The 22,925-nt window shown below is 50.0% G+C and overlaps 1 protein-coding gene across 4 annotated transcripts in view; it reads right to left on the reverse strand.

Annotated features, from left to right (window-relative positions):
- Positions 1 to 1,333: 1,333 nt before the first annotated feature.
- Trappc9 (trafficking protein particle complex subunit 9) overlaps positions 1,334 to 22,925 on the reverse strand; it is a 479,962-nt gene continuing 458,370 nt past the window's right edge. For all 4 annotated transcript variants that reach the window (XM_052747955.1, XM_052747953.1, XM_052747954.1 and 1 more), the window contains 2 exons: positions 2,525 to 2,748; positions 1,334 to 1,885 (listed from right to left, as the gene is read on the reverse strand). In XM_052747955.1, the coding sequence (XP_052603915.1) occupies positions 1,718 to 1,885; positions 2,525 to 2,748 (392 nt within the window). In that variant the 3' untranslated portion in view covers positions 1,334 to 1,717. The remainder of the gene's footprint in view (positions 1,886 to 2,524; positions 2,749 to 22,925) is intronic.

Consider the following 22,925-nt stretch of genomic DNA (forward strand, 5'->3'; position numbering starts at 1 on the left):
AGCTTCACTTGCAACTTGGCATGATGATGCCCTAAGGTAGGTGTGTACCCTTCCATCTTTCAAACATGTTTCTGCAGGCATATTTTCATGGACAGAACATGCACACATTGCAAGGAGCTGTTGATGTGAGTGGTGTTGGCTGTGTCCCCAACTCTGCAAGCTGCAGAAGATATTTAGTAGTATATTTCAGGGACATAGCTGGATTAACAGGAAAGGCTACCCCATTTAGAAGGAGCTGGGGCTGCTCCTGCTTTGAACTCCTACAGAGGGGGGCAGAAGGACTTCTCCTGGGTCTCCACTTGGCCAGCATAGGCAAACCTTCTGGGCTTATTTCCCCTGAATGCACTTGAGACTGATGGGAAGACTGTGGGTAGTGGGATACTATATGCCCCCGGCTCAGCATATTGTAATGCTCCCTCCTTACCTAGGTGATAGCAGGAAGCTATGGGTAGGCAATCTCTGGTATAGGGCTGAGAGCTAGAGTTCCAGGTGATCGGGAAGCTCCCCCAGACCATAGGGCTCCTGAGGCCCATATGACAGTCTCACAGAAGTCTGGGGGATCCATTCTGATGGGTTGAGTGGTCTCTGGCAGGCCCCTTCCATCTTTGGTTCCAGAATTCTTTAGAATTTTATATGCACTCAAGCTGCCTAAGGCTGGTATCTGCTGGGCCCTGAGGCCTGGTTATGCCCTGGGAACTAAGGGACATCACTTGTCCAGGTGGGCCCAGGACACCTCTGGGTAACTTGGGAGTTTGCACATGCATATCTCCTGTCTCTCATTGCTCCTTGGGTGGGCAGTATTGGGTTATTTCTAGAAGAGTTCAACCCTAGCTGTCCACCATGGTTACATCTCAGCTCAGTCACTCTCTGCTATGACTCCATTCCATTCTACCCTCCCACATCCAAGGATGTCCCCTCATCTCCCAGACAAACTGTGTGTTCCGGTGCCTGCCTGAGAGTTTGCTCATGTGACAAAATGAAGGCTCGGACTCAGGGGCCTCTGAGGAGAAGACAAGGGCTTCTCCAGAGGCTCACACAGCAGGGCTCCACATGCTCTAGGCACACCACTGGGCAACTCGGGGTGACAAGAGTCTAACAGAGCCATAGGTGGCTTGAGTACCTGCTCTGAGGGGAAGCAAGTAGGGCCCCTGGAGCTTCAAGTGTCGAGGCGGCGACCTGGTATCCCTGGCTATCTCAGAGACAGATGCAGCCTACCCTGCCAGCCATGGGACCCATGAGCCAGATGCCTCACCTGGCAGGGTGTGGCTGGGTGGGTTTCATCTTAACACTATCTCCATCTCCCACTAGCCCACAACCTGCAAGCGACATGATGTAAAGTAAGCAAGACATGCCTTTATTGGAGAACATGGCAACATAGATACACAGATCTCGAGCCCAGAACACACGGGCAGGGAACATCCTGAAACCTGCTCACCCTGGTCACCCACTGTCCCCTCCCTTGCTTGGGTTGTCAGTGGCATTCTAGGGGGTGAGCCAGACCTAAGAAGGCTGAAGGAGTGGCTCGGCATTTCTTCTTACAGCCACAGGGAGAAGGCAGACCAGGAAGGACCTTCCACAGTGCTGGCCACAGAACAGGGCCACCCAGGCTGGCACTGGGTGTGAGGTCACTCAGCATAATAGGCCAGAAACCGAGCAGACAGCACACGGGGTGACTTCTGGGAGGGAGGAGGAGAGCTGGGTATGGTGCCTGAGGGGCTCAGGCCTGTGCCTCCAGGGCCCGCACATGCACGCTGGGTAGACAGAACCAGGATGGTGGCAGCTCCTTGCTCTTGCAGTCCTCGTGGAAGCGGATGTGGAGGAAGAAGTCACCTGTGTAGAGGAAGAGGAGGGCCCCGAGGCAGGCCGACTGGCCTGAGGGCTGCACCTGGAGTGGGAAAGGAAGAGGGGTCATACTGGATCTGTAGTTCCAACCCCAAAGCTGCTGGGAAAGCCTCGAAGCTGCCTTACTTCGGGGTGATGTGAGAGGGGTGGGACACACTGGTTCTGCCCCCATCCGAGGCTTTTGGGCTCTGCCTCCTTGGATGAGAAGCTGCATGTATCTGAGAAGCCACCTCCATCTTTGAAAGGAGCTACCGCCAGGCAGTGGTGGTGCAGGCCTTTAATCCCAGCACTCGGGAAGCAGAGGCAGGCAGATCTCTGAGTTCAAGGCCAGCCTGGGCTACAGAGTGAGTACCAGGAAAGGCGCCAAAGCTACACAGAGAAACCCTGTCTCAAAAAACCAGAGAGAGAGAGAGAGAGAGAGAGAGAAAGGAGCTACCACTTTTTCTCTCCCTGAACAGAACTGTTTTGGTTTAGTGCGAGAGGGAGTGCAGGAAGAAGTGTGCATGGTGATTGAGGACAAGCATCAGAACCAAGTTCTAGGGCCCACTGATTCCTCTGGGGCTGGGTGAGTAGTAAGCACTACAGGGAGGGAGCACCACCGTTGACCTCATCCCTGGTTGCAGGCATCTATAGGCTGCCACAGTGGGTTGGCCATGGAGACTGCGCCCCAGCTCACACTCACCGTGTCAAGGTAGAAGGTGCTGGAACCCACGAAGGAGATGACATCCTGCAGATCATAGTTGTGCACGCCGTTCTGGTGGTCTTGGAAGGGGACCACAGTGAGGGCGAAGGGCCCCACGCTATGAGGACTCCGGTTGGTCAGCCGCACCTCCAAGTGCACGGGGTCACCAACCTGGCAGGCAGCTGCCACCTCACAGTCACATGGCTGCCCATCCACCAGCACATCTGCAAGAGAAGGAAGACTATCAGAGGTAGCCAGTCTGTCGCCCGACTTCTTGCTCTGTGTCAGAGCACTGGGGACACACGGGAGCGACTGGACCCTGTTTTCCTGAACTAGTCTGGTAGAGACAGGCATGGCAGGAGGAGAGCTGTCACCCAGAGAGGCTGTCCTCTTGGGAGGAGCCCAGATCTGTAGTGTTCCTCTTGGACATTCCACCCACAGCTTCCTCTGCTGGTGAAGACCTTAGAAGCTGCAAGGGCAGAATCATGCACTTGGCCCTGCCACACACACTTTGATACCCACAGTGCCTGAGATCACAGTCCGGTCTCATCAGACAGAGGGTCTTGGAAGAATGACTTGTACAGAGTCTCCAAAGGAAAAGGGTCTAGGGATGATGACACACTGAGGTTGCCACACGCTCTCAAACTTGCCCAGGTACAGACAGGTCCATTTTCCATCTCAGGTGAGCTACTGAGGGGTTTCCTCAGTAGCCTCATTCATCCCAACACTGATGGCTGGGCATAGCAATGAAGAGCATGGATGTAAATGAACCCTACTGGAGGGTAAGTTTATAATGTAGCAAGGAAAAAGGTGAGGTTAGCCAAGAGTGGGACCATATTGAGACTCCACCTGATGGAGTGCTCAAGAGGGCTCATAGGCATGGGGAAGTGGGAAGGGACACTTCTCATCTACATTCTCCAGGGTATTAATTGTCTCTAAGAGTCTGGTTTAGCTGCATCTTTCATTTTTGAATGCACAAGACCATCTGGCCTGAGTCTGACCAGGATAGTCGCTGTGGTGGTCCTGAGTCCCTGGCCACTTGTCTGTAATCCCCATAAGCACTTCTAGCGGTACTCTGACACACTGCAGGTAGTGTAAGGATGGGCTGCTGCTCCTACTCTTGAGCCCACAGTGAGGATCCGAGGGACCTGAGTGTGCCTGTTCCTGTCTGTGAGGACTGTCACTACCTTGCTGAGCCCAGTTCTCTCTTTTGTGCAGTGGAGCAGATACCAACACCAATGGCTATGATGAGAACATACAAAGTCATGCTGCATGACGCTGTGGGCAACAGCGTGAGAGCTGTGTATGCAGGCTCCAGAAATGCCCCTCTGGAAGGAGTCAGTGGTGGGGTGGACCCATCCTGGCTTCCATCATAGCACCTGCTAAGTCTGCAGGGCAGCTCAGTGACTTCTGCCTCCAGCCTGAGTTTCTCCATGTGGCATGGGGCCTCATGCAGAAAGGCACCTAACAGTCTTCCACCTCTTCTCTCTACTCCACACGGACCAGGTCGTCATAACTATTTCCTGAGCAGTAAGCCCAACCAGGTGCAGTTGGAGCTGCTTGAACGAAATGGGGAGAGCAGGTTGTGGCAGTGGCTGGTTCCGTAAAGGGAGAAATGATTATAAGCAAACCAGTGAAGGGTGGCTGGCTCATTACAGCTCTTCAGTGGGTTTTTTTTTCTTCTCTCTGCAGAGGACTATGTGGGCTGTTAGGGCAGCCAGGACAAGGCTGTGGCCCATCTTCCAGCCTTTCCTGCCTGTCAACCCCTTCCAGCCCTGACTCTGCACAGTCCAAGGCAGGCCAGCTGGGATCCTGGCCTCACCTCTACCCTATCATGTCAGGAGAGACCTTGGACACTCCCAGCCTTCTTCCTGTCCTGAAAGCTGGCATGAGTGTTCCTGCTTCCTGGGGAGAAGAATGAGGGAGAGGCTCTCCCAAGTTGTGACTAGCAGCTTCCTTCCAGCATCCTAGCACATCCACACACAGAAGACAGGAGGCTCCCCAGAAGGACTGCCTACTCTAGCCGGGCTTGGAGTAACTGACCATCCCATCCACCCAGGGCTATTCTGCATCCTGGGGAGCACTCAGGACCACGCACCGGACAGTTCACACCAGCTGCCGAGTGTGTGACAAGCACCTGCAACCATCCTCCTGCCTCCACCATAGTCCTCACAGTTCTTATACCATGGCATCCAGGAACAAGGAATTCTGCACCTTCTTGGATACTGATTGGAGAAAAAAGTGACCTTCCATGATAGGCCTGCAGGAGAGAAGAGGTCCTGCTCCCTGGCACCCATGTTAGGAAACGTGACGAAAATGAATGCAGTGGCCGTGCTGGTGACAGCATAAGACCTGCAGCTCTGTCAGCACTAATCCCCAACTCTGCCACAGTGGCATCTGTCTGGCTTTCCTGGCTGGGGAAGCCTGGCAGAGCCAAGAAGCAGGCCACTTTTGGTGCCCAATCCCCACTGAACAGGCTGTTGGGAGAAGTGAGGACCCAAGAGAAGCCAGCTGTGTGTCATAAATGTACAAGCTGGCCTTGCCAGAAAAGAACCAGAAACCCACAGTGCAGAACTCGACAGATATGCCACCAGGATGTGCCTGACTCTGCTGTGAGGGAGGTAAGGTGGCTTAGGATCCCCCCCCAGGGCTCACTGTATCTGGAGCCTCCCCAATACCTCCTTCGTCCAGTCCACACTTTCAGGCCAGGCTCCAGGGGAATTGAGCAGAAGATCTGGGAGGCCACATGATCCAAGCCTGTGGCTGGAGCAAGCAGGGGGTCAAGTGAGCCAGACTAGAACCCCTGGTGAGGGAAGGTGGGGACACCTCTGGGACTGCAGCAGGGATACCTGGGCATGGAACCCTGTGTTGTGCTGCAGTTCCTTCTCTAGGCTAGCCAGAGGCTTCCTGGGGCCCGGAACCACAGTGTGCAGGGTGGTCTTTTGATCTCTAGGGCTGGGCCCATGCTCTGAGTCACTGTACACTTCCCTCTCTGAATGATGTTGCCCTGCTAGTGATGACCAGCTGGTAAAGGACTCCTGTTTGACAGTACCCCTCCCACGGGGTGGGGGCAGGGCAGGCCCGCTGGAGGTGGCAGAATGGCTAGTTAGTAGTGGTGGCTCCTGGTCCCCATCAGTTCATCCTAAACATGAGTTACTCCCAAACAGCTGGCAGCTCTCCAAGTCTCTGTCTCCTCATTCAAACATGGGGGTCATCTCAGAACCACTCCAAGTGGGCCTTTCTGTTGGTGGCCAACAGAGGCTGACCCTTGACCTTGATCCCTTCAGTCCCCTGTGGCCCAGAGCCAGTGTTCTCCACCCCTCACACGGCCCTTGCTATCCCCCCAGCATGCCACACCTGTCCCAGCTGATCTCTCTCCTGGTGGTCACCTGACCAATAAGTCCCTGGAGAATGAGTGGGGCTGAGTGCTCAGCTCAAACCCGGGCCCCATTATTTCTGGACACACCCTGCCACTTGTGACCTCTTAACTCCCCAACCCCAACAGTAACATGACAGGGCTGGAAGCACAACCTAGAAATGCCTTGCAAGTAGAGGGCGTGTTCCCACTGTGGTCCTGCCCAGACAGTAGGTTCCTGGTGGGGGTGGGAGTGAATAATCGATCCAAGAGAATCTGGAATGTAACTGTCCTGGAGTTGATGTGCCTCTTTCCTAAAAGCATTAGCCGGACCATGGACCACTGTCCCCTCCTGCCCAGTCCTGTAGCTCCCCATCTCTGACAGCAGCTGGAGTGACAGACTTCAATTCCTCTGGCCCAGAGTACCACCTACAGCAGCTGCTGGCTCTGCAGAAACCAGGTCTATAAATAGAAGACAATAAGTGGACCAGGGTCTAGCAGGGTCCATTCTGCAGACCCCAGGAGACTGTAAGGTGGCTGATCATAGACAGCCCCATGGCCTGAAAGACATAAGATTCATAGGCTGCCTGGTGCTCTGTGTGTCTTATGTGTCCCCCAGGTCCCCATGTCTTAGGATGGAAAGTTGCATGGACCAGGCAAGTCAAAGACTACTTGAGAGGAGTAATAGGCAAGGTCGGGATAAGGGTCACACAGCAGGCCAGCTGGGCCCGGTCCTGAGGGCCCTAGATCCTCATGGTATTCCCATCTGGTCTGCATGGAGTAAAGGTGCTGGGCACCTGGGGAAATAGAAGAACTGGGTCACTTAGGAGCCACGTGACAAAATGGCTGCATCTATCCAGATCGTCCCTCATAGTGGCTCTGAACCACAATCTCCAGAGGCTGGGTTACCCATGCCCTGGAGAGTGAAGTGTCTTCCTGTGTAGGGTGGTGTCCAGTGACAGGTTCCAACAGGCGCATGTCTGTAAGCCCGGGTCCAACACTCCAACCTCCTGAATCACTCAGTGGGCAGTGAGGAAGACAGGGAAGGGCAGGATGGAAGTATGTAGGGGCTCCTCAAGGCAGAGCTACATACTTGTTCCCCCCAGGGGCTCAAACACCTGCAGACCCAAGACTGCATGGTGGTTGAGAATGACCTGTAGTTTCCTGCCCAACTAGCCACCCCCCACCAAGTTCATCTGCCTTTAGCATGGAGCTCCCACAGTCAGGATTGGAAAGATTACTTTTCATCCATGGCTACAGATCTAGGGAGCCCATCAGCCCTGCATCACACACACCTCCCCTCTTTTGCCTCCAGTGCCCTGGAAAACAGCGGACTGCTAAATATAGTTCAGAAGCAAAATTCACCTTTGGGATAAAGAGCATGTCTTCAGGAGCAAGGCAGGGAAAAGCAGGGTGGGGGGTTGATGCTCCAGCCTACTTCAGATGAGGGGATAGACCTAAACTGGACAGCTAGGGTTGGTCTTGGAGGGACTCGGCTTTGGAAGGGGTCAAGGATCAGCATCAATCCATAGATGAGGTAAAAGGAAATAAGCCTGCGAGGTGACATTAGAGCTCACTGAGGTGTCCCACCACCCAGCAGCTGTCCTCTGAGGGAAACAGTAGCAGATTTACCATAAAATCTTTCTAATCATTCAGGACAAACAGCCCCATCTTCTCCAAAACCAATGGAGCTGATGGCTGAGTGCCTAGTCAACCAAATGCACTGATTTTCTTCTTTACTGATAAGACTCAGGTAGCTGACGCTTTCGCTTTGTCTGCTAAGAAACTCACTCAGTACCAGAAACATTGGTGCCCAGTAACTGTAATTTGGTTCCCCAAAACTCCACCCCCACCCATAGTCCTCACACACATACAGACTTGCCCCCTGCACATTCCTGGGCATGCATTCTTCCATTGCTCACTTGCAAATTCCATTGGCCTGGGTGTTTCAGGCAGAGTGAGGGTCTGACTCGGAGGCTGTGGTACTGGTCCTTGGGAAAGTGATGTCATACACCGCCATTCTTACATCTACGCTCTGGGGCTCCTTGCTACTGGGGAGGTGGCCTCTGTCAGAGTTCTGAAGTCTAAGACCAGCTCGGAGGTGGAGGGGTGGTAAGAAGGACAGGAGAATCCAGGGAGTTGGCTCCAAATTCCTGAGGCACAAGCTTGCAGTGATCTGAGACCAGACAGTGGCTTTTTGTCCCTGCCAGGACCTGTGCTCTGTGGAGCTGGTACCACACACTCCATCCACCAAATGACATGTGTTTTTAACAATTATTGAGGTAGCTAATTAGTTCATAAACTAGAATGCCACTCCTTGGCATGGAGGTAGCTCAAGACCCACATGTGTAATTACCCTCAAGTCGAGAACAGCTCCTGAGGAGCCACTGCCTCTCCTGGGGAAATAATTTACTTTTACAACTTTTCATTAAAGATTAAAGAGAATTAAATTAAAATTAAGGCGAACTGGAGTTCAAGAAGAGGGCTGTGTGTGTGTGCAGTCCTCTTTCAGAGGCTCTCCAGCCTCACCCTGGCCTATGATTTGAGAGCGTGCAGGCTGAGCTCCAAAGCATCAGGGCTCCTCAGTACAAAGCCTCTGGCCACCCACAACCCTATGACCATACTGACGGGGGACTGTGGTCATTGGGTCCACTGACTCCAACAATACTACAAATACCCATCACCAAAGGTTGCTGTGGGATAATGCTTTTGTAGACTGGTTTAATAAAACGCTGATTGGCCAGTAGCCAGGAAGGAAGTATAGGCGGGATAAGCAGACAAGGAGAATTCTGGGAAGAGGAGGGCTGAGTCAGGAGCCTCTGCCATGAGAAGCAAGATGTAAAAGTACCGATAAGCCACAGTATAGAGTTATAGAAATGGGTTAATTTAAGATATAAGAACTAGTCAGTAGTAAGCCTGAGCTAATGGCTAAGCAGTTTTAATTAAAAGCGTCTGAGTGGCTGTGGACCAGGTGGGACACAGGAAAACTTTCAGCTACAGTAGGTGTTAGCCTGTGGCAGAGGCAGGGCCCAGGATGTCCCTCTACGTCCCCAGAAGCCAAAGGCCCTTTCCCTGCTGTTCATTCCTTGAGGTAGGGCCTAATGGATCCCAGGCTGGCCTTGAACTTACTATCCAGCATTAGATGACCTTCAGCTTCTGATCCTCATATTGCGATTATAGGCAAGTGCTACCATGCCTTGAGGTGGTAGGGGATCAGATCAAGGGCCTCACACATGCTAGGGAAGCACTCCACCAACCAAGCTCGCCTTCCTCACACACTCTTCTGAAAATATGAAGAGTGGCATGTCCCACGTACTCCCTTAGGGGATGGAGCCCAACTTGTACCCCCACTACGAGTCAGGGAACTCGGACTCCTCCCCATCCCACTCCACCCAGTTTACACCCAGCCTGGTCTGACCCTATACATCTTGCACCAGGACCTAACCTGCCAGTATACTAGAGTTTCCTCTGCATGCACCCTTCTAAATATAGTCTAGAACATAAACACAATACCCTGGCATAATCTAGTGAGACCCACTGCTAACCTCTAGGCTTGGGTCAGGACATATATCCTGCTTGTTATTTTAGCCCCCTGTGTCCACCTGACTTCATCCCACCCATTTTATGTATATATTATATATATGGTCTCCAACCTTCAGGCTGAACCTATCTCATATATCCTGGGCTCTGTCATGCCCATATCAAACACAGGCCTAACAAAAGTCCACATGCTTAGGTCCACTCACTAAAAATATGAAAGATCAAGACAGTATCCCTCCACAAACACAGGGGGTGGGGTCATCCTGGGCAACAGCTAGGCTGCTCCTGGTTCCAGCAGATCAATATGCCATCTAAAATGAGCCCAGTCCAGCCCAGGAGAAAGGTCACAGTGGTTAATGCAGTCAGCTGACCTGGCTTGTGTCTGAAACCTCTGGCCCCGTTCTGTCAGGCATAGTCTGGAAAGTTAAGGGCACTGCTCCACCACAACAGGCTAGCTCTGAAGAAAATGCCTCTTTCTAGGTCTCTAGAAGCTAGGGATACTCAGAGGCCAAGCCTTCAGAAGCTGGGATTGAACTTAACCTTGACCTGTAAGCAAATCTGACTTTTCAGAAGCTGTATAAACTATGAGCAGCTCCAAGACTCACTTCTAATACTGCTCAGAGTCATGGGAAGCCAGATTGGGGAACCTCAGCTTTGTGGTATTTCCAGTTAGGGAGACCCATACAATTTCTTTTTACCTAACTACCTTCACTGCAACAACAGAACAAAAGTTTGGATAGTATCTTTCCTCCCTCTACAAACTCAAAGAACACTAGACTACAGATCACCAAGCTAACTACTCTCCATCTATTCCCTCATCTCCCCTGAAATACAGCCCAGCTAGTCTTGAACTTGAAATCCTCCTGTCTTAGCCTTCCACTGAGAGCTGGGGATGTATAACAACATGTGGCCATCATCCACTCATCTAGCCACCAACTATCATCTATCCAGCTAGCCAGTATCCATCCATCATCCACCTACAAATCACCAATCCATCAACCTACCATCTATCCACCTTTCATCATTCATTCACACATCATCCATTATTCCATCTTCTATCACCCATCTATAACTTAGTCATCATTCATCCACCTTCTATCCTTACTCATTTATTATTGCATCTATCCATCCACCTACCCTTTAGCCATCCGTCCTCAATCCATCCCATAGCCTTGTTTGCATGTCTTCATTTTGCCACAGTTTGTCCTTTCTTTTCTCAGGATGGAAAGCTTCTAGAACCTGCAGAACTCTTTTATACTCTTAGTTAATGATCCACAAATATCACTACCACAAGTCTTCCTTATGCTTCAGATTCTCCAGGATTCCCAAGGGAGTTGGTGGTACTTTCACTTGCTTGCCACATTAAGCCTGCCATCGACCATTGTTAACTATCTGTCCTTTAGTGAGTCAGGAATCTTCACCAGGACTGAGGGTTGCTGTGAAGATGTGATGGGGCTTGCATTCCCATCATGTGGTTATCAAGACTGGGTCTCAAGGCCACTTCTTTTTGTCTTTCTATATTTGGAAGGGGACAAGTGATTAGACCTCAGGATTGGGAATAGCTACAGGGACCATGTTACACTGGGTTTGTCACCTGCAGCCAGGGCAAATACCATGGAGAGAGATGGACATGTCTGTAGAGAAATGGGAATTGGAATTAGATGATATTGGTGTGAGATGGTTCATGGGGGGTATGTATGTATGTGCACACACACACATACAGGGTTTATCTCACTGTTTTCATAGTCTGGTCCCTGGGCTATGCCCAATGTTACAAAGCTTCACTCCTATGTGCTGGACAGTGAATCAAAACAAAACCAACCCTGCTTCGTGTTCACTGGATTCTTTCAGTAATGCTAAAGTCCCAGGGGCAGCACCTGGGAACCTTTGCCCATTCTGGCCAACCTGGTTTGACTCTTTCATCCATCATTCTCAGCCAGTCCAAGCTTTGCCTCCTTCCACCCACTCTTGGAACCCCACCAGGCTCATGGACAAGACAACATTGCCATTTCCACAATGCTCAGTTCCTCAGCCCTTACCTCTGAGGCCTGGAAATGGACCACCCGTTCTTTCCAGAACCTTCATTCTGGGACCCAGCTCTTTTAACAGAGCCCTAGCTATCCACACAGAGGCTCAGTTCTCCACACGGAGCCCCAGTTCTTCACAGAGACCCCATTCAGCCACCTACCTGGCATCTCCATAGAAGGAGCATACCTAACTAGACCACCTCTACCCATCCGCTGTTCCTCTCCCTATCAAGAGGACCCATATAATGGAGGCCAATATCCCAACTATGCATATGCTACCAAATAAAAAGTACCAGTACCAGGAACGGGTAACATCTTTTTGAGTTGTTGGCCAGTGGAGTACTAGAGAACCTCCCAAATTATAGGCTATTGCCAATGCTATTGGTTACCCTCTACAACTTGACATCAAGATCCTATTGCTGAAGACACCACATAGTTGAGTCATAGAACATGGAGAAATCTAGCTAGTACTTGAGTCATAGAACATGGAGAAATCTAGCTGGTACTTGAGTCACAGAACATGGAGAAATCTAGCTGGTACTTAAGTCATAGAACATGGAGAAATCTAGCTGGTACTTGAGTCATAGAACATGGAGAAATCTAGCTGGTACTTGAGTCATAGAACATGGAGAAATCTAGCTGGTACTTGAGTCATAGAACATGGAGAAATCTAGCTGGTACTTGCCTGGAAGCTTAACTCCTGCTGGTCAGCATTCACAATGCCTGAAGGTACTATACACACTGCTGGAGGAGAAAAGTAATAATCTCATCTGTGAGCCTGAATAACAATCTGCCTGCAGGGTAAGTCCATCTATGCAATGGTGGCACAAATATTATGGGAATAACCAACCAGTTTTTAAATTGGATTTAAGGCTTGGTGCTTGAGATGGAACCCATACCTGATACTGTCAATGAGGCCAAACCTTGAGGCTAAATGGATCATGGGACATAGGAGAGAACCACTACTATTATTCTGCTAAAAGAAGATGGCAATAAAAGAACTGATGACTTGTTGCTATACCCACAGATCAGTGCATTGCTCAACACTCATCCCAGAAGATTTTCTTTGCAGCAGGTGACAATAAACACAGAAAGCCACAACTGGCCAATGTAAAGAGCATAAGCAATTTTGGAATGCTCAGTCCTCAATGGGATGTCTTTATCAAACCCTTTCCCTCCAAGCTTAGATATCAATGTGGAAGAGGGGGCAGAGAGACTGCAAGAGCCAGTGGTGGCTGATGATTTAAAGGAAAGTGTTTTCCACACCCAACAGGGCAGAAGCACATGTGAACTCAGAGATCATGACACTGCTCAAGTCAGATAAAATCCCAGACGCAGGAGAGGAAGTGGGCATAAAGTCCCACCCCTAGCCAAGAAGCTTTTTATACATGATAGCTGCTGGAAGAGGGAAACATCAGTTCTCTTCAGCGAGTGACACTGGATGTATCAACCACACTCCAGAACAGGCCCCATGCTCATAGGTGGTTTGGCCAACACCAAATTGAACTCCATTTTTTTTAAGAGAAAGAACATGAAGTTGGGTAGGTAGAGAGGTGGGGGAGGATCTGGGAGGAATCGACTGAGGGAAAAGGATATGATCAAAATACATTGTAGAAAATTCTCAAAGGATAAATACAAATGTTATTATATAAAAGATGGCCCAGTGACAGAGGGGCTCCTCTATGCTTCTCTGTTCTCATTCCTGCTGCTCCAGGAGAGCTGGGTGGTGGCACCACCCTTGTCTTCCCTGCCACCTGAGGTCTGCCTTCTTCCTCATAGTGGAGCATGTCCTGGTTCTGCTTACAAACCTCCAGTGGCTTTCCAGTTTGTGTAGAGTGAAACCCAGGCTTTTGCAGGCTCCATAGACGCCACTCTACCCTTGGCTCCTCCCACAACCCAAGGGTAGCATGTGTCTCAGTACACTGAGCTTATTCCACCCTCAGTGCCTTTTCATGTGCTGTCACTCCGCAAATACAGTGCCCAGACTGTCATACAGATTCACTCATCATTTGCTCCTCGCTCAGACTCCCTCTACAGACAAGTCTGGCTGGGCACCCTACCCTTGGTGACATGGTGTTGTTTCTCATCTTTGTAGCACCAAGTGAACAGTCTTCAGACAACCCAAGTCTCTGGGTTCTACCTGCTTCTCCAGCTGAAGCTAGTTAAAGGCCTACGCAGATTCTCTCTTGAAGCTCCAAGAAGACATTCACCTTGCCAACACCTTGTTCTTGAACTTCCGGCCTACAGACTGAGAGAGCAGACACTTCTGTGTGTAAGCCAACGAACTGATGACATTTGCCATGGCAGCCTCAGGACACAGACACATTAGTTCCCTGAAAATGTGACCGAGGCACTCTGCCATGCAGGGGGTGACTGATGGGCTGCAGCAGGCTGATCAGTGGAGGGAAGAAGACCCCACTTTGGGGGCTGCCTGAGACCTGGCTGAAGAAGTACCTCAGAGGTACTTCTAAGGCAGCACAGGAGCCCGAGAGAGCTTTGCTTTGAGAACCAAGAACAGCTTGCCATCCGCATGTTATAGCTGTTATGCAAATGAGGGTTCTGGAAAACAGTCTGTTCTTTTCAATAATTTAATCATCTCCAGAGTCACCTTCTGCCCCGGCAAAGCACAAGTGCTCAGGAAAGGGATGGCTGAGACCCTGTGGAGGGACCTCTGGCCTCTCTCTTTTTACCCCTACAGCTCCAGGCTCCAGAGATGGGGTGATCGCAGCCATGTGCAGCATCTACACATGCAGAAGGTGTGAGGCAGGGAGGGCATTGTTAGAGGTAGGTGGGGCTAATACCTCCCACATTCCTGAAAGAAGAGTATGCATCTCAGGCATGGGACTGGCTGAAAACTCCCCATCCTGCCACTAAGTAGGGGAGAGAATGGTCTTTCCTAGGGCTTGAATGTGGCCCTGATATGTACTAGATACAGCACAGGCTTCTAAACATCCCCTTTCTTCATTCCTAATAAACCATAAGCCAAGCTATCCAGAGGAAAGAAATCAGGGAAACTGATGCAAGCCACAGGGCAGGGCTGAGACTCCAATGAAGCTCTGAGTGTAGAGAAAGCTCACTGTTCTTCATTATCACAGCTTAGTCTTTGGGAAGAATGGAAAAGATACTGGACTTATGCAAGGAAGTAAAACACCTTTATGGAGTCAGAAAGACCTGGGCTTCTCTTCTGCGAGAGAGCACTTGGGGTTTCTCCATCCATTTTTTAAAATTTTATTCATTTATGTATTTTTTTAGGTATTGCCAGAGAGAGCTTCAGACCCCATTACAGATGGCTGTGAGCCACCAGGAGGTTGCTGGGAATTGAACTCAGGACCTTTGGAAGAGCAGTCAGTGCTCTTAACCTGAGCCATCTCTCCAGCCCCTCCATCCATTCTTTAATTCACTCACTCACTCACATATGCAGCAATGCTCACTGAACAGCTATCCCATGCCAGACACAGAAGTCCCTCAGTATTAAGAAGAAAATGAAGTCGTTGGCTCTCATGAGTTTACTTCTGATGGAAGACATCAGCAAATGAGGGAACAGACACATGAATGTACATATGCTCACATGCATGTGTGTGTATGCACACATGGTAGATGGCAACCAGTCCAGTGAAGGTTAGAAGTGAGGGGCTGTTCTTAGAGGGCATTAGGAAAGGTCTTGGTGAGGAGGTGGCAATGGAGTAAACCTAGGACAGAGCAGGAAGTAGGGACACAATATCAGTTACAAAGCAGCAGTAACTCAAATTGGTCATTTTTATCGTCTGGGTGAGCTGGAAATCCTGAGCTTGAGTGGAAGGAGACACAGACTCCCTCCAGTTGCTGACAGCGATGAGGAGACCAGGGGCATGGATCAAGGGCATAGGGGAGGGAAGAGTGGCTTGGGAAGGAACGAAGGCTCTTCTAGCTATCTAGGCATCCCTAAACCCAGACACAGCCACAAGTAGAAGAAACTGATGAGTCATTCTTAGACATGCAATGGCTAACAGAGTCACCCAACAATGTGACAGAGTGTTTGGCTTGCTTTCCTCATAAGGCTTTGGGTAACCCATCCAATTCCTGTGGCTCAAGACACCAGTAGCATAGATGGAGGAAACGAAAGAAAAAAAAATCCCAGATCTCCGGGTTCTGTTCCAGATTGGTTCCCACATAAAGGAGAACTGAAATGATGCAGGTCTGTGTAAGGGGGACCAATGGAGAACTGGGCAGGGGTAGCACAGGCTCAGGTGGGGCAGAAGATTCCAGATAGAGGAGAGATGAGCCATAGTGCAGTGGTAGAAAAGAGGGTTGGAACAATGCAAAGTGGCCTTTCTGGCTGGGTTCAGGTTTCTGGTGGGGACTAGGGAAACAATAAACATGCCTGATGGTCACTTCAACAAAGAAGAAACACAAGCAACCAGTAAGCATAGGGCAAAATGCCAAGCCTGTCCAGTAATCGAAGAGCACACACGGAAAGGCCTCAGAGCCATCCTTTATGGCCGAGGAGAGGGGCACAGAGCTTTAAGGGAAATAAAAGCTGTCGCCGGCAAGAGTCAGGGGGATGCAAGTTTTCACACATGGCTGCTGGGAGACTAAGGGTTGGAAGATTCATGGAGGCTGGTCTCCAAATAAGGAGAGCCGCAAATGGCCTTTGACTTGGCAATTTCATTCCTGGAAGGTTAGTAATGTGGGCTGCCTCTAGTTATAACATGGAGAGTCTAGAAACTACCCCACCGTACAGAGCACTGCAGGGTGGGCTGAATAAATCATGGAGCATTAGCGCAGCAGAATACTACATAGCCATTACAGACCCTGACTTAGATATGCCCTCAGCATGCAGGAACATGATGACATACGGCGAGTTAGCGTAAGTGACAGACAGTATTTGCCTTAAGATACCTGTCCACATACCTACTCCTTAATAGCCACTGCCTTGGACAATGGGGATTGCTAAAGATTCTACTTCTTCATTTTACGACAATTGTTGTTGTTTTTTTTTTTTTCCTGCAATAAGGAGAGGTTAATTTGACAGCAAGGGTTAGCTCCCTCTAATCTGTGTTATTAATAGTAAATATTCACTAATATCTACAGGTGGATGGGACTATGTCTTCCAGATTCATCTGCTGAAACTTTAACCCTGAGTATCTGAGAAGAGGCAGTGCCTAGGGTGGGGCTTCCAAATGTGTCTTTACAGGCTTGAGGACCAAGTTCTAATTCCCAGAACTCATATATGCTGTGGCGCGTACATTTGTAACCCTAGCCCTCCAAAGAGGAGATGGGAGGTGGAGACAGGAGAAATCCTGGAAGCCAGCTAGCCTGGTGTGCACGGCAGAAAACAAGAGACCTCGTCCCAAACCAAGCAGATGAAAGGACAGATCCCTAGGCTGTCCTCTGAACTCACCATGTGCCCTGGGCACATGTGTGCACAGTTAACTTCCCCTGCCCCCTCCCCCACACATATAAAGGTGGGGGGGGGTTTTTAAAAGACACCAGTCATTATAGCACAATAAGGCCCTGAGCAGGCAGGTCTTGTGTGACCTGCTGCCCTTCTGAGAAGAGGAAAACAGGATGCGCGCACATACACACACACACACACACACACACACACACAACCGTGTGAGGACACCTTGACCATAACATCTGGTCTCCAGCACTGAGAGAGAATAGAGGTCTGTGCAGTTGCCTGAGCAGATAGATTATATTCTATAATATGCTTGCATGTGTTAATTTCAAAAATAAAAATTAAGCTAAAGTTACAATTAAATAAAGTGATAAATACCCAAAAGCTCAAAGTTAAAGAGAAAGATACTGTCATACCTCTGGGGGAGGGGGTAAGGACAAATATTTAAAGTATCTTCTATATTTTAAGGAGAGGATGAGATACTTTCATAATGTTATTTTGTTAGTGAAAGTATTAATTGTTAAAAGATAAATATACAAAATACATCAATCCAGCATATACTGGAAGAGTATCTCTAGGTAGCAGGCAGAGCAGTGGGCACAGGGACTCCAGTGGGAACCCTGACAGCTCCACAGTCCCCTGGACATAGAGGGGGCATTTGCAGCAAGTCCCTCAGGCTCCTGGACTCCTGCAGAGGTCCAGACCCAGGCCCCATGCCTTTCGGCCATGGCCTGCAGCCCGATTGCTGAGCCTCTGCAGCATCCTACAGGCTGGGAGCTTCTCCTCCCAGCAGAGATTGGGACAGCTGCCCAGGGTGGGTGAGCAGGAAGATGACTCAGCTCACGGTGACAGCCCTTTAGAGGAAACTTAATTATTCCGTAGCCTGGCCCAGAGGGAGGGAAGGGTGCGTGGCTAATAGCGATCGATTCGTCCTGCCAATCTCCTAGGCTATTTATAGCCTGCTTATAAAGTCACTTGGGATCCGAATGGAAAGGTATCGTTTATCAAGCCAAATAGTGCATGTGAGTGTGTATGTGTGTGTGTGTGTGTGTGTGTGTGTGTGTGTGTGTGTGTGTGTGTGTATACTAGTGAGTGCCACCTGTGTGCCCTCGTGCCAGGTGAGCACACCAAAGACAGATTGGCACGTGGGCATGAGAAGCCATGACAGAAAAGAAGAGGCCCCAGCAGAGCACTGGGGGTTGGTGTTGTGGGAGAGGCTGTCCCACTCCTTCACAGGCCTAGGACTATCCACTTCACAGAAAAGGAAACGGAAGCCCAGAGCTCAGTGACCAGCTGTAGGTGCCCACCCAGCTGGGCACTGGGGTATGCCCACCATTCCTTGCCTCAGAAGAAGCGAAGGGTGTGGTTTTTTTTTTTCCAGAGCAACCTTTACGCCCTTCAGGGTCTAAGGGGGCAGACCAGTCCCTGCCTAGGACAAGACACAGCACTAGGAATGTGCGAACATGGGGACATCAATGTAGCATCGGCTCTCAGGAACTCAGAGGGAGGTTTGGTATGAGGAAAGATGGGACAGCCTGGGTCAGGTTGTTACTGAGCTGACACCCCAGATCCTGTCACTCCCCCTTCTTGATGGCTGCCTCCTGAGCCCCACACTCAGGATACTGTCCACACCCAGTCATAGGCCCCCAGGTCTCTGCCCAGAGGGCTCTCCCATGACCATCCCTACCACCCTGCTTAGTATCTCTTGCCTGTGTCCCCGATGACATCCAGAGTCTCCAGAGCCAAAGGGGAGCCTTGGTGTATCTCTGCATGTTTCTTCCGCGCAGCCTTATGGCTCAGAGGCTCAAGTCACTACACCATGTCTTGGCCCAAAGCCAGATCTCCCCAGCATTGCCCCTCTTCCTAAAAGCAGCTGATTTATCAGACTGTACGCAATGAGGATCGGAGACCTACATGAGCAGTAGGGTCTCTAAGTACTGAGGGAGGTGATGGAGCAGGCCTTTCCCTGTAGGTAGACCTCAGAGATCACCATGACATCCAGGTCCCTAGACAGAGCTACGTGATGACAGCAGCTGTCTCTCCCCATTGTGGCTGCTCCCACCTCTGAGATGTCTTATTTCTCCTCTCTTTAATACTTCATCCCTGAGAGAATTCACAGCTTAGGAAAGGAGCAGTCTCCCATGGGTGAGCACAGATAACACTGGGGAGCTGACTCAGCTCCTGGCCCACGCCCAGAACACCACAGAGAACACCCAGACGGCAATGTCTGAAAGTCACAGAACAGCAAATGGGGTTCCCTCACTGCAATGCTTGGTGACAAGGCAGGTGAAGGTTGCCAGGAGGGACCGTGGGATGCTGCCTGAGAATGTCCAATGCCTATGTGGGCCCAGGAGGCACAACCAGGTCACAGGATAGGGTATGTAGAATGGGGCCTAGTTCAGACACACAGACTTAACACACATACACACACACACACAGAGAGAGAGAGAGAGAGAGAGAGAGAGAGAGAGAGAGAGAGAGAGAGGAATAGGAGGAGGAGGAGGAGGGAGGGAGGGAGGGAGGGACAGAGACAGAGAGAGAGGGAGAGAGGGAGGGACAGAGACAGAGAGACAGGTGGACCACAAGGCCAAGCCACAAGAGAGATGGATGGGTGGGAGGATCTCAGGCTCTTCCTGTCTTTATTGGAGGAAGTCTAAAGGTGACTGGGGTCCCTGCAAGAGCTTTCCTTGGCTCGTGGCTCTCAGAACAGCAAACAAAACTAGAAATTTGGTAGCTGGGGCTCCAGAACTAGAAAGCCATTATTCATTTCCTTTGACTCCCTATTCCTGTAAATGTTTCATCTTTTCATTAGCTGATAGGTTTGCTTTTCCCAGAATCTCTCAGAAGAGGGCTTCTGGTCTGGGCTGGACAGGGCTAGAAGTTAATAGCCGTTCTTCCAGGTCACTATGAAGTCGAGGGACCAGGGCCACTTCATGAGGGAGGGATGCAGACTGGCTTAGGACATGGCGTAAACCTAGCCTTCCCAAGGGCCAGCCACAAGTGTGTCCCCAGTGCAGATGCAGGCTGGCCAGGGCTCAAGTCCTGCATGCTGGGTCATGCCTCCTTCCTTATATCTCTTCCTTCTTCGCCCATATCCCTGCAGTGCTGGGTTCTTTAGAGGCCTGCCTGGCCCTCGGCCAGACAATCGTTCTCTCCCATGGTTTCCTGTCCCTCCTGTCCTGGCACTTAGGCTGTAATGGACCCTGCTTTTTTGATGCCCCCTACATGTCCTCCATTTACATTCAGCTCTGCCCTTATTGCTGACAGTACCTCGGTACATGTATGGGACCGGACAGGCGGCTCCCTTCTCATCTGGCCCTGGGTTCTAGTCAGCCAGCCCTGAAACTTCATCCCAAGGATGAGAAGACAAAGATGGGTAGGCTCAGCAGGAGCCATGTAATCCTCTTCAGGAAAAGGGCTGCTGGAGGGCGGGTGGTGTCTCTCTACTCCAAGCCTCTTTGGATCAGATAAACTCATCTGATAAACCCAGGGACCTGAGGTCCAGGTGGACAAATCTGTCCTCTGTGACCCAAGGAGAAGGTGACCAGACCTGAAAAGGACAGAAGACAAAGGAGAGAGGCCCCACGCTGCACACGTGTCTGAGGTAGGTTTCTACACAGCAGCTGATCCGAGAAACCACCACTTGGCTACCAAATCTCCAGCCAGCTGGGCACAGAGGCTCTGTAACCTCCATTTATAGCTTTGTCCTTCTCCTGGCCATCACAGGGCCTTCTGAGGGCTTAGAAGCTGCAGGTTCCATCACCTGCTTGTGTATGCGTGCGTGCACTCGCATACAGAAAAAACCTGGGCTTCAAGAGCTTGGATTCAATGGGCTCTCCGGAAAACCAAAGTAACTATAAATTTTATTAGGGAAACCACTCTAAACAAAGCTCCTCACAGGAATCCAATGACAAGAGAACTGTTTCTCCTCAGCTGCCGATTGATGGAGCTGGGTTGTGCCTTTAACCCATCGGCTCCTGTAGGACAGCTTTGCCTCTCTGTGATCTTCATGGAGCCTCCCCTCGACCTGGTCCCTGGCCCAGCCCAGAATGCAGCCTTTCCACTCTGGGCTGATTTCTGACATCCATGACCTTCCTCAGCCTCCTGATCACCTTTCAAGCTTCATTTACAGTGGCCGTCCCTGGAGAGTGCTCTTTTCCTGAGGCATGGTCACATTCAACACAGTCTGCCCTTCCATAACTGCTCATTCAGCATTTAACACAGTTACACATCTGACTGCCTCCTATCCACTTCTACTGGAACACAAGTCCCTTAGAGGTGACATGAGCAGGGGCTGGCAGATGTCAGGTGCTTTATTTTTCTTAAGTTTATTCGAGACATCTGTTTGAATTCCTTAGTTCTGGATCCAAACAGGCCCCAGTGGGAACAGTGTGACCATCGACCTACTTTGTCATCCTACAACCCTGTAGAAAGTTTCCTCAATGAGCGAAGGAATAAGTGAATGTTTTTTCCCCAACAAGGGGGATTTCCTAGATGGACACTCAGCGTGGCCATGATACTTTTCATATTATGCATCGTCATCGTATGATATTTTGTTTGTGTTCTGACAAATAAAGCTTGCCTGGAGATCAGCGGGTAGAGCTAGCCACTAGTTAGCCATAGAGGCTAGGCAGTGGTGGCACACACTTTTAATCCCAGTACTTGGGAGGAAGAAGCAGGAAGATCAGGAGTTCAAAGCCACCCTGGGCTACATGAGATTGAACCAGTCTAGGAGCCAGGCAGTGGTGGTGCATGCCTTTCATCCCAGCACTAGGCAGGTGGAGACAGGAATATAAGGTGGATGGAAACAGGATCTTGGCCCCCCTCCATTCGGTCTGAAGATTCATAGAGGTAAGAAGTCTCTGGTGTAGTGGCTGCTTCTCTGATCTTCAGTTTTCACTCTGGATATCTGACTAGGGTTTTATTGTTAAGACTAATTAGGATCATGCTTCAATGCACATATTGTAAAACAAAACCAGAGCAGAGCAAACAGCATGCTTCTAGCCAAGATGGAGAAACAAGCCATACTTGCTCTCCTCTGGAATCAACAAAGCACAGGCCCAGAACAGATGAAATACACATGTGAAATATGGTTCCCATGACTCTGACCATTAGGCAGAAAAGAACAATGAGAGACAGGATATAAATAGATGAGGTGTGTTTCCCATTCCACAGGCGTAGAGAACAGTGAGGCCACACACAGGGTCAGGGGGGAACAGGAACAAATGGGACAGATTATGGGATGGGGAGCGGGAAGGAACCATAGAGATCTGTGTGAAAGTAGTCAAGGATGCAGGCAAGAGGATTACAGGAAAGAGGGCTAAGGGTGCATGGAATGAGGAGCAGCATTTGCTCCTAGAACTCAGGTAGCGACACAGCAGCTTGATGCACTGGATAGCACGCTTGGAGAGCTCTTATGTTCAGAGCCAAGCAAGTGGTCCTCAACTCTGGTCTTGCTTTAAGAAAACATCTTAAAGCAGTAACTGAAAGGATTTAATTATTTCTAAGTAACCTACTATGTCGCGGGGGCATGAAGATGTCCTCGCCCACAGCCAGCAAGGGAAAAGTGAAGTCTAGGATCTGGTAAGAGACTAGCAGGAAATGGTAACTACCTGAACAAATACATAAGACCCCTTACAACTGAAATATTTAAATTAATAACATTTATGTGGAACTTACTGTATGTGTATAAATAGAGTTCTAGACAACAACAGTATTAGGGCCCACAGGGAAGGGTTAGAACTATCTTATGTTAAGATTTTTAGAGTGTATGTGTACTTATATGATGCTACTTCAAGACAGACTGTGGTAAGTTATGGGCTGTATTCTAATTTACAAAGTGTTCACTAGAAATAACCAAACAACCATCACTATTAAGTCAACAAAGGAGACCGTCTTTGTTCACAGGTGACATTTCTAATGGCTAGTTTGGGGTGTCAACTTGACTCGAGTCAACTAAAACCAAGCTATGGGCCACTCCTGTGAGCGATTTTCTTCATACGTTGATTTGAAGTAGGAAGTCCCACCTCTGGCGGCAGCCCCATAAAGGGACACGGAAGAAGGAAACTAGGCTCTTTGCCTGCTTGCCCTTACTCTCGA

The sequence above is a fragment of the Peromyscus californicus genome, unplaced genomic scaffold (genome assembly GCF_007827085.1).
Source record: "Peromyscus californicus insignis strain IS unplaced genomic scaffold, ASM782708v3 Scaffold_20__1_contigs__length_68692818, whole genome shotgun sequence".
NCBI classification, from domain to species: domain Eukaryota; kingdom Metazoa; phylum Chordata; class Mammalia; order Rodentia; family Cricetidae; genus Peromyscus; species Peromyscus californicus.